Source organism: Callithrix jacchus, chromosome 13 (genome assembly GCF_049354715.1).
Source record: "Callithrix jacchus isolate 240 chromosome 13, calJac240_pri, whole genome shotgun sequence".
In the NCBI taxonomy this organism is placed as follows: Eukaryota; Metazoa; Chordata; class Mammalia; order Primates; family Cebidae; genus Callithrix; species Callithrix jacchus.
In genome coordinates this window covers 50,000,777-50,017,247 of record NC_133514.1, presented here as the reverse complement: position 1 = coordinate 50,017,247, position 16,471 = coordinate 50,000,777, and the positions used below count along the sequence as shown (strand labels likewise).

Genomic DNA, 16,471 nt, shown 5'->3' with positions numbered 1-16,471 from the left:
TACTGAGCCTAATTTATAAACTTTTTCATAGGTATGCATGTAAAGGAAAAAACAGTATATATGGAGTTTGGTACTATTCATGGTTTCAAGCATCCATCTGGGGTCTTAGAATGTATCTCCCTCTCAGATAAAAGAAGACCACTGTAATTATCCTTTCTTAAAAATAAAATTATTTATTTTCTATTGAAGCACCCTGCTTTTAAAATTTATTGCATATAATAACAACCACTTAATTGTATACTTTAAATCAGTGAATTTTATGGTATGTAAATGCCATAAAGCTCAAAAAAGCTGTTAAAAAGGTTACTGCAGAAATGTGATGATTTTAGGTATTTATGACAGTGAGAATTATCTATTTTCACTGCGGTCCAAAGCTCTTACCAGTACCTTGAGAATAATGCATCAAAGAGAGAACATCTTTCCTGTGACCCAGGTTCAACCTTTCTAGGATTGTTCAGAAACCGCCACATCAGGCACTAAAGCACAGGACTTTAGATATTCATTGGCCATTCTTCCCTTCCTCTCCAACAAAACATAGTCTTCGTTTTCCATTCCAAAAACTAAATCCACCAGCACTTCCCAGATTCTCCAAAACTGCTGAAGCCAAAGCAATGCCTCACTGAATATCTTTCATCATATCCTTTCTTCCATTCTAAATCCTCCTCATATAAAGAGGACAGGATAATTCGAGATGTTAATTATTTCTCCTTGTAATTTTTTTGTTACCCCATTTCACAAAGTTGGCCCCTTGGTGAAACTTTGTCACCAAAGACAACCTTGCCTTCCTGACTTTTGATTTCTGGAAGCCTGAGGTTCTGGTGGGGCTTATGCCCAGTGTGGGGGGAGAGCCTTTATGGTTGGAGAGGAACACACTGCAGACCAATAGTGGCTTTGGAAGCACAGGCATATCAGGCACAATATCTCTCTAGCTACTGTTTTCCAGGGAGACAGCCTCTAGACTTCTGACATTCCATTTTAATGGAAAGTAAATATATCTCTCAGTGTATATTTTAGGAGCTGGTTTAAAAGGAACAATTTTTATTTACAACGAAAAAGCTCAATATATTTTTTAAAAGACATGAAGGAAAGGCACTGAATTACATCCCAAACACACCTTACTTAGCAAGATGTCAGAATCATATTAGATGTTTTTAGATACACACGTCAATAAAGGTGATATGCATGTTAGATGTGACAAATAAAGCAGCTATTATTTAACAAGCAAACTTAGTGTTAGAGGACTGGGAAATAATATTTTAAGTATTTTCATCCCAGCACTTTGGGAGGCCGAGGCGGGTGGATCACAAGGTCAGGAGATCAAGACCATCCTGGTCAACATGGTGAAACCCCGTCTCTACTAAAAACACAAAAAATGAGCTGGGCATGGTGGCATGTGCCTGTAATCCTAGCTACTCGGGAGCTGAGGCAGGAGAATTGCCTGAACCCAGGAGGCAGAGGTTGCGGTGAGCCAGGATCGCGCCATTGCACTCTAGCCTGGGTAACAAGAGCGAAACTCCGTCTCAAAAAAAAAAATATTTTAAGTATTTTCATCCTAATGTATAAGCTAGGATATATGTTTTAAACAGGCACTTTACTGTGTTTTAATTATCTCATAGAAAATTGGTTAGGGATTTTGTGTTGATAAGAATAATCCTCCCTAAATTTATCTTGAAAATAAATTTTTTTAAAGTAAAGAAAAAAATAATCTTCCACTCACCATTCAAAAGACTGTACTTCTAAACTCCTATATTACCTACTATAGATTTTCATAATTATGTATAGCAAATAAAATATTACATATTCTCACAGCACTCTTCCATCTTCTCTAATATCTTTTTATTCTGCTCTTTTCTTCTCTAGCACATGAATATATCTTTTGAAATAAGGCTGACTACTGTGTAAGAAGGGGATGCAATTATTTTTTGGGAGATGACATTTATGTGTTTTCCAATCTCTATAGCAAAAGGAGGATAAAAATTGAGGATCATGTCAATTAAGATATTTAGAAGAAAGAAAATAATCAGAGACATGAACAAAGACTGATACACCAAATTTCAGACTTACTAGGAAAAAATGGAAAAAAACTTGTGTATCAGGAAAATAGGTAAATAAAACCCAATTTCGCCATCTGTTAGGAGATCACATCCTTGTAAATTGTATTTGGTGTCACATTTAATGACACAGGAAGATGGTCATGCCACATACAACATTAGATGCAGAGAAAATAATACTGTATATACACAGTTTTGATCCTCATTTTGTAATGCACAAGTAGATACACAGTGGATGCCTCTGACTGCTGTAATTATGGGTAACATTTCTTCTTTAAACATTCAGACATTTTTGCCATTGCTGCAGCGAGCTCCTACTTACAATTATACATAGGGGAAAAGTGATAAAAAATATTTAGGGGAAATCTTCTTCAAGTTAATTCTGCCAACATTATCATAACTGAACTTCCCAAATCAAAACTGTATAGTAAGAACTAACACAGTTCTGTAGAAAAAAATGACCAAAATCCCTCACTTTCCAATTAGGGTTTAATAGCACTTTGAACTCAGAATTCTGGAAGTAAGACTCTTACAGAAAAATCACTTTCCATAACAGCTAAACTCAGGTTATTGTGAAATACCAACTGTCAAGGTTAAAGACATACTGAACATAAAAATGATATTTAATTATTTTAAAGTAGTGCTTCCATTAGTTAGCAACCAAATGTAATTCTAAAAAGTGAAACTGGGCTGGGTGCGGTAGCTCATGTCTGTAATCCCAGCACTTTGGGAGGCTGAGGCGAGCGGAACACAAGGTCAGGAGTTCAAGACCAGCCTGGCTAACATGGTGAAACCCCATCTCTACTAAAAATCAGCTGGGCATGGTGGCATGTGCCTGTAATCCCAGCTACCCAGGAGGCTGAGGCAGGAGAATTGCTTGAACTAGGACCCGGGAGGTGGAGGTTCTAGTGAGCCAAGATCACGCCACTGCACTCCAGTCTAGGCTACAGAGTGAGACTCCAACTCAAAAAAAAAAAAAAAGAAAAAGACAAAAAAGAGGGATTTCCCACTCTGGGTTCCCCTCCCACAACAGCATGGGAGTTGTTCTCTCTCCGTCTCTCTTACTCTAATAAATCGTTCTTCTAAAAAAAAAAAAAAAGAAAAGAAAAAAGTGAAACTGAAGAATATGTATGTGACAAAGGCTTGCTATGAGAGATTGAATCACTAATAAAAAAGCTCCCTAACAAAGAAACGCCCAGGACCAGAAGGATTCACTGGTGAATTCTACCAAACATTGAAAGAATTAATGCCAATCCCTCTCAAGCTCTTTCAAAACAATGAAGATGAGAGAACACTTCTAATTTTGTTTTATGAGGCTAAAACCCCCAAAACTACAGGCTAAAATCCTTAATCAATACAGATTCAAAATTCACAGAAAATACTAGCAAACTGAATCCATCAGCACAACAAAAGGATCATACATCATGACCAAGTGGGATTTATCCCTGGGATGCAAAGACAGCTTAACATATAAAAGTCAATTAACATGATACACCACAGTAACAGAATGAAGAATAAAAATCACGTGATCATCTCAAATGCAGAGAAAGCATGTAACAAACTCAACACCTTTTCATAACAAAAACACTCAACAAACTAGGAAAGGAAGAAAATTACCTCAACATAATAAAGGCCACATATGGAAAGCTGACAGTTAACATCATATTCAACAGAGAAAAACTGAAAGCTTTTCCTCTATCAGGAACAAGGCAAGGATGATCACTTCTATATTCAACATAGTACTGGGAGTTCTAGCTAGAGCAATTAGGCAAAAAAAGAAATAAAAGGCATCAAATCGGAAAGAAAGTAATAAAAATGTCCCCATCTGCAGATGACATGATCTTATAGTTAGAAAACTCCATAAAAAATTTTTCTATACACTAACAACAAACTATTTGAAAAAAACAATCCCATTAACAACAGCACCAAAAAGAATAAAATATCTAGGAGTAAATTTAATTAAGGAGGTAAAATATTTATATATAAAAACTACAAGACAGAAATAAATGGAAGAATAATGTTCATGAATTAAAAGCCTTACTGTTAACATGTGAATACTACCCAAAGCTATATAGAGATTCAACAAAATCCCCATGAAAATCCTAATGGTATTTTTTACAGAAATAGAAAAGATAATCCTAAAATTCCTATGGAACCACAAAAGACAAGGAATAGCCAATCAATTCTGAGAAAGGGTAACAAAGCTGGAGACATCACATTTTCTGATCTTATACACTTTCTGATCTTATATAAAGTTACAATAATCAAAACATCTTGTTATAGGCAAACAACAGTGGAATAGAACAAAGAGTCCAGAAATGAACTCACGCATATATAGTCAACTGATCTTCTCTCTCTCTCTCTCTCTCTCTCTCTCTCTCTCTTTCTCTCTTTCTCTCTTTCTTTCCATGGAATCTTCCTCTGTCACCCAGGCTAGAGTGCAGTGGTGCAATTACAGCTCACTATAGCCTCAATCTTCTGGGCTCAAGTGATCTATTCTGAAACTTTGTCACCAGAAAGTATATTTAATTTTCTCAACACATGAGAGTACTCTGTACAACCCAGAGCTGTACTAAGGACACAACAATGAACAAGACAGACATGGGCCCTATCATCACAAAGGTAACACAACAAAAGGACCAGGATTAAAAAAGGAAAATCAATATGGAGTGGTGGAAGAGTTCGAGACTGGAAGCAGAAGGACAGTCAGGGCTGCTGTGACAGATGACAGCCTTGGCTGGGATAGTGGCTGCTAGGCTGAGAAGAGTGGAAGACTAAAAAGATCCAGAAGAAGTAAAATCAACAGGGGTTGGCCATTAGGTAAGAGTCAAAGATTATGTTAAGGTTTCTACATTGGGAAAACAAAATGAGATGGTCTGGGGAGAGACAGGGTAAGTTCACTTGTGGGCATGTTGGGTTTACCTTGCTTGAAGGATATGAGAAAGCTCTATCTAGCAGACATCTAGATGTATAGGTCTGAATTTTTAGAGATCTGTCCTGTAGACTATGAGCTAGAAGGTAGCCAGAAACAAAAACCACTGAAGAAGGTATGGTTGCTCAGGGAGAACAGAACCTAGGATAGAAACTTGAAAGTCCAAGAGTCTGAAAGACACAGAAAAAGAGATCAGAGGAGAAAACCAGCAGTGTGGGTCACAGAACCAGATCTTTTCCTGTTAAGGCATCACTATAGACTGTTTTCCTAATTTTCTCTGGATTCTTTGGGCATTTTTAGTATTACAAACTGAAAGACAGTAATATAAACAAAAATGTTGACAAACATCTGATAATACGGCCTTTCTAGATATCAAAATCAATATGTACTTAGAGTATACACACACACACAAAAGAGTAACTATAAAGGAAGTTTAAAAATAAGTGATATCAGGTAATAACATGCTTTCATGACATAATACCATATTTTTAAACCCATAATAAAGAAACATAAGATAAAACTATATATTATCTATATTTCTAAAATATATTATCTTTGTATATACCATTTATAAAGTATTTTTATCATTTAATTCTTACATAAAATTTATAATGTAGATTAAGAGGAATTTTAATCCCCCTTCTGCCAATGAAGAAAATGATGTTCAGCAAGGTAAAGACTTTCCTAAAACATCAGCCTAGAGACTGGCAGAGCTCTTTCAAGTATGGCATGATGTTCTCATATAGTTCAATATTAGATGGGGGAAGGATTTCCCATCCTACAAATTTCAATTAATTGTAAGGGGGTATGTATGTGAGAAAGTGAGAGTGAGAACAAGTGAGATACAGAGAAATGAACAACGAATGAGAACTCCATGGACCATCTTTACTTTCATGGGGCTAGGCGTATAAAGATCCTTTCCCAGGGGATGACTCTAGACTGAGTACAGGATGCAGTGAACTCACCTAATCTGCTACGTCTAATCTCCTCTGGTGAGACAGGCCGCAGCTTTCTTTCTGCTTTAATTTCTTCTAATATTCTTTCATGGAGGCTCCGTGGCCGTGGTGGAGTTGGTTTCAGTTTTCTGGCTGAGACCTTGAAAATAAGCAAAATAGAGACTTGAGTAATTAAGTAATTTTTACTGAAGTCCATTCATATAGTATAGTATTATAAATTACATTTCATTGATTGAACACTGCTTAATAAAAGAGTATTTTCAAGTCATTAAATATTAAGATTCCTAAAGCAATAGGGAGATTATTAGATGTCAGAGTGATTTGGTTATACAAGCTCAAATGTTCTTTTATTGCTTATAGAAGGGGTCTTGCTCTGTTGCCCAGGCTGGAGTGCAGTGGTGCAATTTCAGCTCACTGCAACTACTGCCTCCTGGGTTCAAACGATTCTCATGCCTCAGCCTCCTGAGTAGCTAGGACTGCAGGCACTTCCCACCACATCTGGATAATTTTTGTATTTTTAGTAGAGACAAGATTTCACCATATTGGTCAAGCTGGTCTCAAATTCCAGACCTCAAGTGATCCACCCTCCTCGGCCTCCCAAAGTGCTGGGATTACAGGATGAGCCATTGCGCCTGGCCTATACCTCTGAACTTCTAAGCCCAAGGGGTCCTTCTGACAGAGCCTCCCAAGTGTTTGGGATTCCAGGCACATGCCACTGTTCCTGGCTTGCTGAACTAATTTTAAGCAGTTATAATTATGTTCCCTATATCCTAGTGTGATAGGCAATCAATTGCAATATTACTACTGCAATATTACTATCACTATTGCTGTTTATTGCGTGTGTGTGTGTGTTTTTTTTTTTTTTTTTTTTTTTTTGAGACAGGGTTTTGCTCTGTCATTCAGGCTGGAGTGCAGTGGCATGATCCTGGCTTACTGTGGTCTTGACCCGCTAGGCTCAAGTGATCCTTCCACCTCAGCCTCCTGAGTAGCTGGGACAACAGGTGTGTGCCATTGTACCCTGCTAATTTTCTTTTTTCCTTTCATTTCTTTGTAGAGACAGGGTCTCTATGTTGCCCAGGCTGGTTTTGAATTCCTGGGCTCAAGCAATCCTCCCATCTTGGCCTCCCAAAGTGCTGGGATTACAGGTGTGAACACCTCACTTTACCATTTTAGTAACTTTTTTAGTAACATTTAGTAACATTTTTTAGTAACTCACCATAATCTTCTTAGATTATTATTATCTTCATTCTATAATTGAGGAAATAAAAGCTCTGGGGGGCTGATTAACTCCCTTATAGACATATGGCTGCTAAATTATGGAGCCAGCATGCAAGTCCAGGTTCACATGGTCCATGTTCCTTCTATTCTACCATGACCTCCTGTCATCAAATCATTCCCCAGGTGGCCCTCTTGCCTTCTTTAAAAAAGATTCATAAATGTGATCATTAATTATGCTTTAGTTGTATATAAACTGAGAAATGCTTTCTAGTTACTTTATGTACGTTGATTTGAGAGACTTTTGTGAGCACTGGCTATTGAGCCAGGTAAAAAAGAAGAAACAACGAACAGAAGAAACACAAACTAATGTTTAAACAGATTAGAATATTCTGCGTCTATGGTTGCTGCAAAGAACTCTGTTAACAGAGGAACACGATAATTAACATAGAAGTGGATATTCAACAGGGTGGATTTATTATAAAATATGTCAATATGACAATCTAATCATGGAGGAGTAGCTGCATCCTTAGTAAACTGGAAGGGCAATCCACTCTGGGACTATCTGGTAATATGTTTAGCTGATATCTAGGAGTTATGTGGCCAGATTTTGCACCATGACCCAGGTTGCTTTGAGTAAAAACATCCTAAGACAGCCTTGTATTAAATAATTTTAAGATTTTTCAGTGACTTTTAAGAATATAATTTACAAGTCCAGCTGTGGTGGCTCATGTCTGTAATCCCAACACTTCAGGAGGCCAAGGTGGGATGATTGCTTGAGGCCAGGAGTTTGAGAACAGCGTGGGCAACATGGCGAAACCCTGTCTCTACAAAAATTTAAAAAGCCTGGGCATGGTGGTACACATCTGTGGTCCCAGCCTACTTGGGAGGCTGAGGTGGGAAGATCACTTGAGTCCCAGGAGTCACTCCATACTGGGTGACACAGTGAGACTCTGTCTCAAAAATAGAAAGAATATAATTTATAGCTGGGCTTCATCTTAATAGAGTAAAAAGCTCAGAGGAAAAACCACCTAGAAAAACTGAGTTCTAGAGATGACACCCTAGAATACAATAATTCATTATGATATTGCCATGCTAGAGGACTATGTCAAATTACATACTGGATTTAAAGGAGGTCTGGATCTGATGAAGTCCAGGATGATTTCATGAGCACTCTTTTTTAACCGAGGGGGAATATCACCATTCACCTAAAAGGAGACAAAAAGTAGAAGATTCACGTGACTATGTAAGATTGTCATGAATTTCCTGGATATAGCTGTCATCTCATATATGCCACACAATTAGTGAAGTGTAATTACCAAAGATATATTTCAAACCAATAAAGTGAGGAGTAAATGGCTAAGTTATTCAGAGAAAAAAACCATGAAACTAAAGAAAATCCAAGCTTACTTTAATTCTATTACTCTGGGAAATTTCAACAAAAAGTTTCTAAAATTATGAATGTAAATGGAATAAATAATACTTAAGCTTACGAAGTATTTTATAACTTAAAAAACTTTTCACCTCTTATTTTCCTCCTTTTAAAAAACCTAGGTAGGCTGGGCGCAGCGGCTCACACCTGTAATCCCAGCACTTTGGGAGGCCCAGGTGAGCAGATCACCTGAGGTTGGGAGTTTGAGACCAGCCTGGCCAACATGGTGAAACCGTCTCTACTAAAAATACAAAAATTAGCCAGGTGTGGTGGCAGGTGCCTATAATCCCAGCTACTTGGGAAGTTGAGGCAGGAGAATTGCTGGAACCTAGGAGGTAGAGGTTGCAGTGAGCTGAGATGGCACCACTGCACTCCAGGCCAGGCAACAGAGTGTGAGACTCCATCTCAAAACAAAACACCTGGTTAATAGGGGGGAAAAAAAAAAAACAGAGCCACAATTCACATTTTGTAAATAAAACTCAAATGCAGAGCAGAGGTATCTGCCTACATCCACAGAACTTTTAAGTAGAAGAGCTATTGTGGAGGACCAGTCTGTCTCTGATTCTACTCTAAGGTCCTCTCTTTTTAAAGTAATATGTTAAAAAATTTTTTTTCTGAAATATTTTTTTAAAATCCAGAAAACCACAAGAAGTAACAACTTAAATTCCCACCTGACTACTTAGAAGCTACAGTCATGACCAGTTTGCCTTATTTGTTTCCCAGTCTTGTTTGAACAAAATAGGACCTCAATGGCCACTCCCAGGCCCAGCCCTTTCCCCAGACATGGCCACCATATTGAGTTCAGAGTGTGTGGCAAACCTGCTGGGGCCCACTCAACATCCACTCTCCTCCCTCCCCCGCCACCCTGAATGAGGGCAGGATGGCCCAGAGCAAACTTGGGAAATAACTGCTGCTGCTTGAGCCAAGACAGACAAATGACTGCTGGTTTACAGAGGGTGATCAAGAAGCAGAACCAGTGGCCTACCGTGGTACCACCCACTACTTTTGGATTTCATATTATGTAGATTTAAAAAAACCTTATTGTATAAAACAATTCAATCAGACTTTTCTATTACTCATTAGTCTACTCCTGAATAGAATAATATGTATCTTTCTGGCTAATTTTCACATGCTTTCTTTGTATTCTAAGAGCAGGAATGAGAATGGATTAACTAAAGCCAAGGCTATATGTTCCATTCCCAAAACAAGCACATTAACTGTAGTCTCAGTAGTCAGAAGCTGTATCCTAGGTCCCAACTACCGAAGTGGGACAATGCTCCTGAGGGAGGCAGCAGGCCAGTATGGACCTACGTCACTACGGGTGGAATGCTTGGGACCAGAATGTTTCAGATTTTTAAATATTTACATTATACTTATCCAAAAATCTGAAATGCTCCAATAAGAATGTCTTTTGAGTATCACAATGGCACTCAAAAAGTTTGTTGGAGCACTCAGATGTTCAGGTTTGTGATGCTAAAGCTGTAATAAGAAGTGGCTGTGTGAAAGGGGAGTACTAAACACTGGGGTCTATTGGGGGGAAAAGGGGAGGGCCAGTGGGAGGGGGAGGTGGGGAGGCATAGCCTGGGGAGAAATACCAAATGTGGGTGAAGGGGAAAAGGAAAGCAAAGCACACTGCCATGTGTGTACCTACGCAACTGTCTTGCATGCTCTGCTCATGTACCCCAAAACCTAAAATCCAATAAAAAATTAAAAAAAAAAAAAAAAGAAGTGGCTGTGTGAAAACCATTCTGCTGCTGGGTCAGTGAAATTATTTTCCTGTAAGTAAACAAGCTCTCTAAAGTAAAATGAGAAATGATTCCGGGATAAACACAAATAGTAGATGCTTAAGTAAATAAGATCAGTTATAGAAACTTGGTATTATTTTTGAGCACAATGTGATAAACAAACAAAAAACTGTTTTGTATTTTTAGCAGAGACGGGTTTCACCATGTTGGCCAGGCTGATCTTGAACTCCTGACCTCGGGTGATCCCAAAGTGCTGGGATTTCAGGCATGAGCCACCATGCCCACCCCAACAAAATATTTCTAATACATAAAATGATCCCCTTTGAAACATTTAAAACATCTACCCTGTACTCAGTCTTGTTTTTGAAATAATTTTCTTTTTTAGACACGCTCTTGTTCTATTGCCACAGCTCACTGCAGTCTAGACTTTCCCGGCTCAAGTGATCCCTCCACCTCAGCCTCCTGAGTAGCTGGGACTACTCCAGCTAGTTTTAAATTTTTTGTAGAGATGGGGGTCTATGTTGCCTAGGCAGGCCTTAAACATTCAGGCTCAAACGATCCCAGCACTTGGCCTCCCAAAGTGTTGGGATTATAGGTGTGAGTGACTGCACTCTGCCCTTTTACTTATTTTTATGGAGATGGGTCTCACTAAGTTGTCCAGGATGCTCTCAAACTCCTGGGCTCAAGCAATCTTCCTGCCTTGGCCTCTCCCAAAGTGTTGGATTTATAGGCATGAGTCACTGTGCCTGGCCTTTTTATCTTAAATAAAGCAGGTAATGAATTCTTAGATATGACACCAAAATCACAAGCAACAGAAGGCAAAAATACATAAACTGTATTTCAGCAAAATTAAAACCTTTTGTGAATCAAAGGAAACTAACAAGGGAGTGAAAAGACAGTCTGCAGAATGGGAGAAAATGCTTGCAAATTATGTATCTGCCAGTGGTCCACTATCCAGAATATATAAAAAGAACTGTTACAACTTAACAGCAAAAATACAAACAACCCAATTAAAAAATGAGTACAACACAGCCATAAAAAAAGAATGAAATCATGTCCTTTGCAGCAACATGGATGGAGCTGAAGGCCATTATCCTAAGTGAACTAACTCAGAAACAGAAAACCAAATACCACATGTTCTTACTTATAAGTGAAAACTAATAATGGGTACACGTGGACACAAAGACAGAAACAGTGAACACTGGAGCACTCCAAAAGCAGGGAGGTTGAGAGTAGGGGGTCAGGGTTGAAAAATTACCTATCAGGTACAATGTTCACTATTTAGGTGAAGGGTATACTAGAAACCCAAATCTCCATCAGCATGCAATGTAACAAACAGGCACATGCACCCCCAAATCTAAATTAAAATTTTAAAAAATACAAAATCTGAATATATACAAAAATTGTATATATTTCTTCAAATATATACAAATGGTCCACAAGCACATGAAACATGTATGACATTGTGAGTCATCAGGGAAATGCAAATCAAAATCACGAGATATCATGTTACACTGCTAGGGTAGCTATAATTAAAAACAAAGTGGACAACAGCAAGTGTTGGCAAGGATAGGAGAAACTGGGGCCTTCATACACTGCTAATGGGAATATTAATTGGTTTAATTGCTGTGGAACACAGTTTGGCAGTTTCTCAATAAGCCAAACATAGAATTACTATATTATCCAGCCCCTCCACTCCCAGGTATATACCCCAAATAACTGAAAACAGGTTTTTAAACAAAACCTTGTACATTACTATTCACTGCAGCACTACTCATGTTAGTGAAAAGGAAATAACTCAATCAGAAAAAACCCAAATGTCCAATTAGGGTCATGAATAAACAAATTATGATATATCTGTACAGCCTGTGAGCTCACCAGGCACGGTGGCTCACACCTGTAATCCTAGCACTTTGGAAGGCTGAAGAGGGGGGATCACCTGTCCATGTTGGTCAGGTCAGGAGTTCAAGACCAGCCTGACCAACATGGACAAGAAACCCCATCTCTACTAAAAATACTAAATTAGCTGGGCCTGGTGGCACATGCCTGTAATCCCAGCTGCTTGGGAGGCTGAGGCAGGAGAATCGCTTGAACCTAGGAGGCAGAGGTTGTGCTAAGCCAAGATCACACCACTGCACTCCAGTCTAGGCAACAAGAGCGAAACTCCACCTCAAAACAAAAGAAGGGTATGGTAAAGTACCTCAACATGATTTAGTATATTGTATAACCTTGGCAATATACTAAATAGTACTGAACTGTACACTTTAAAATAGGTAATTTTACGTTATGTGAATTTTATCTTAATTAAAAATATATATAATAAAAAAGAAAACTGCAAGAAAAAAATCAGAGTTATTTTTAAAGACTTTTAGGCTAGGTGTGGTGGCGCATGCCTATAATCCTACCACTTTGGAAGGCTGAGGCAAGAGGACTGCTGAAGCCTAGGAGTTCAAGACCAGCCTGGGCAACATAGCAAGACCCTATCTCTACAAAAAATTAAAAGAAATTACCATGTATGGTGGTGTGCACTTATAGTCTCAGCTATTCAGGAAGCCGAGGTGAGTGAATTGCTTGAGCTGGGGTGGTCAAGGCTGTGATGAGCCATGATTGTGTCACTGTACTCCGGCCCAGGCAACAGAGCAAGACCCTGTCTCAATCAATCAATAAATGTCTTTTATTTACCACAGGAAAAACATAATTATCTCTGTTTGTAAACATTTTCCATTTTGGACGCACAGTTCTTTGTCATTCTGTCTATCACTCACCATTACTTCCCTAAGCCTCACTTAGAGTGCTTATAACATACAGATTCCTAGAACTGTTAAATCAGCAACTTCGAAAGGAATCTATCTTAATTCTTAGTATGACTACTATTTAGCACAATTATTTTCTCTGATAAAAAGAGAAAGATTCCTGCAGTGTAAAACTCTGCTAAAAACTAAGAAAAACAAAAAAACAAAAAAAAAGATTTAGCAATGTCAAAGATGACAGGTAAAATAGATTAATGATAAAACCAACAGAAATGTTAATGATCTATTAGGACTTATTTTAACACTGATATGAATTTTTGAATAATTCCTTCTAGATAGGGAGGAAAATCACCAAAGATTAACATTAAGTGCTCACCCAATTAGAGAGGACAAAGTTCTAATAGGTATACATTTGAGAAAGATAACCCAGTATTGGCAATAGGAATGGTCCTGTGAAACTAGTAAAAATGTAAATTGGTACAACCCTTCTGGAGAGAAATTTTGTAAAATATTAAGTACTAAAATTTAAAATGTACATTATTAAAAAAGAAAATGTGCATTTTATTTGATCTATTCATCTTACCAATAAAAATTTAAACCATGGCGATAATTGGATAAGATGTTTGCATTTGAATGTTCATCATAATACAGATTAAAACAATGAAAACTGGAAATTATTAATAGGGGGCTGGGTACACAAGCCACAGCACACACATCCAGGGAAATACCCTGTGTGTTCCTCCAGATGCAATCTTTCATCTTCTTTTAAATGCTTCTTTAAAGAAACTCATACTGTTTACTCACTATCACCATTGCCTTTCCTACCACCCTAAAATCTGAGGTTTCTCTCTTTTACTTAAAAGAATAAAGTAATTTCCATGTTGCTAAATCTGTTAACCATTTCACAGTGCTCATTTGACCTCTCTGAAACACTGCCTGCTCTTTGCAGCTGCACCTCCACTTCCCCTGACTTTCCAGCCTTCTCTCTGGCTATGCCTTGCTCGTCTTTGTGTTGCCAGATTCTCGTACTCATCCCTCAGCACTGAGGCTGCACAGCTCCTGTCCTGAGCTGTCTTTTCGTCTCACCTCTCCAGTTTCCTGCATTCTGTTCTATCCTCTAATGTTGTTTTTGTTGTTCTCATGTGTCAGATCCCATTGTTTCTTGGTCTTTGAATACAATATTTTGTGTGTGTTTGTGTGTTTTTTTACCCCCTACTTAGCTCCTCCTCCACCAGTTATCAGTGGCTCCCAAAATACTGGAAGCTTTGAGAGAACAGAGACTGTAATACGTTCTTCCAGAGTCAGAGTAAGGTCTACTATATAAAAAGTGCTTAACAGATATTTATTCAATTAAAATGAAATTAAGAAATACAAACAGCTAGCAAAGGTTTTTAAATGTTTAAATGCATGAAAGAAATGTAGATTTTAAAAATGAAACAATTATTTTCTTTCTGTCAAATTGGTCAGCCCCAAAGGATACCCAGTTTGTGCAAAGGTGTGAAGCAATGGGCAAAACTATTCTGTTGTAAATAATCATCATCACAGTTATTTCTGAGGGTGACTGGGCAATATGTATGTAGCACACAGCATAGGCTTTGCTGGGGCCAGACAGAATGAGGCTGACCCTCAGCTCTGCCTTGTAACCAGCTGTCTGAACTTGGGATGTTACTATTGAGCATGTCTAAATTTCAGTTTCCTCATCTGTAAAGTAAATCAGATTTGATGAAAAGTGAAATTAGTTAACATTATAGTATAATGTTATATATAACATATATAAATGTAATATTTATATATTTATAATAATTATATATATTATTATATAAATATATAAAAATAATTATATTTATTATAAATAAATTTATGCTATAATAATGTTGTATATACTATAATGTTATATATAACTAATATTATACAACATTAGTTGAAATGTTATAGCTTATTAAAATTAACAAGCAGCTCAAATAGCCACTTAAACCAATTTACTACAAAACCAAGTGATATGGCACAGTGGTTAATGCCCATAATCCCAGCACTTGGGAGGCTGAGGTGGGCAGATCACCTGAGATCAGGAGTTCAAGACCAGCTGGGCAACATGGCGAAGCCCCGTCTCTACTAAAAATACAAAAATTAGCCAAATGTGGTGGTACATGCCTGTAATCCAGCTACTTGGGAGGCTGAGGCATAAGAATAACTTGAATCTGGGAGGTGGAGGTTGTAGTGAGCTGAGATTACGTCACTGCACTCCAGCCTGGGTAAAAACAGTAAGACTGTCTCAAAAACAAAAAACAAGTGTTACAATTCATAAGAACCTTCCAATGTAAAATAACTTTGATTAAACTTCCTCAAAAATGTGGATGGAATTTATTAATCCATCCCGCAACTATTTATTGAGCACTGTATTCAGTATTTGGTTGCATGTTAGGCACATGTTCTTGTTAAAGGGGATAAATAGTGAGAATAACTAAGTTCTTGTCTTTGTAAGAGAGATAGACAATAAATCTGGAAATACATGGCAATGTCAGCTAGTGAAACATGAGAGCAGAGAGAGAAGACTTTTCTAATGAGAGGAAACTTGAGCACAGGCTTGAAAAGTAAAGAGACATATTATATGACTATGTGGGAAAGGACAGTTCCTGAGAGAAGCAATATCCAAGGCAAAGGGTCTGTTGCAGGAGCACACCAGGCACTGCTGAGACACTGGCACTGATGAGGGTGGTTAAAGAGGAAAACCCAGCAGGGAAGCATAGTAGGAGATGAGGTCTGAGAGGGAACCTGGATCCAGCCGTGTGGGCTGTACCAGCCACGGTAAGGACATGAGTTTCTTCTGAGTGTGATGAACAGCCAGTGGAAGATTCTGAGTAGAGCAATGACATGATCATATCTTTTACTTAAGAAGCCTACTTGGCTGTTTTTGGGAAAAACAGATTGAAAGGGAGCAAGGGTAAAAGCAGGAAGGCCACTTAGAGGTTACTGTCATAGTCTGATGAGAGATAATGGTGGTTTGGAATAGAAGATATCTTGGCCAAGTGCTCACAGCTATAATCCCAGTACTTTGGGAGGCAGAGGCAGGTGGATCACTTGAGCTCAGTCAGGGATTTGAGAGAAGCCTGGGCAACATGGTGAAACTGTTTCTACAAAAAAATACAAAAAACACTAGCCAGGCATGGTGGTGCACACCTATGGTCTTAACTAGCAGGAAGGCTGAGGTGGGAGGATCACTGGAACCTGGGAAGTTGAGGCTGCAGTGAAGCTGTAATTGTGCCACTGCACTTTAGCCTGGGTGACAGAGCAAGACCCTGTCTCAAAAAAAAAAAAGGTATCTCAAGTGGAAATGGAGAGAAGTGGTCAGAATCAGGATATAGTTTAAAGACAGAGCTGTAAGAATTTGCT

The 16,471-nt window shown here is 38.2% G+C and overlaps 1 protein-coding gene across 6 annotated transcripts in view; it reads right to left on the bottom strand.

Moving 5' to 3' along the window:
- Positions 1-16,471, bottom strand: part of SPIRE1 (spire type actin nucleation factor 1) — a 214,844-nt gene that overhangs the window by 45,719 nt on the left and 152,654 nt on the right. For all 6 annotated transcript variants that reach the window (XM_008979444.4, XM_008979446.4, XM_035270512.3 and 3 more), the window contains 2 exons: positions 8,276-8,362; positions 5,949-6,078 (listed from right to left, as the gene is read on the bottom strand). In XM_008979444.4, coding sequence (XP_008977692.1) covers positions 5,949-6,078; positions 8,276-8,362 — 217 coding nt within the window. The remainder of the gene's footprint in view (positions 1-5,948; positions 6,079-8,275; positions 8,363-16,471) is intronic.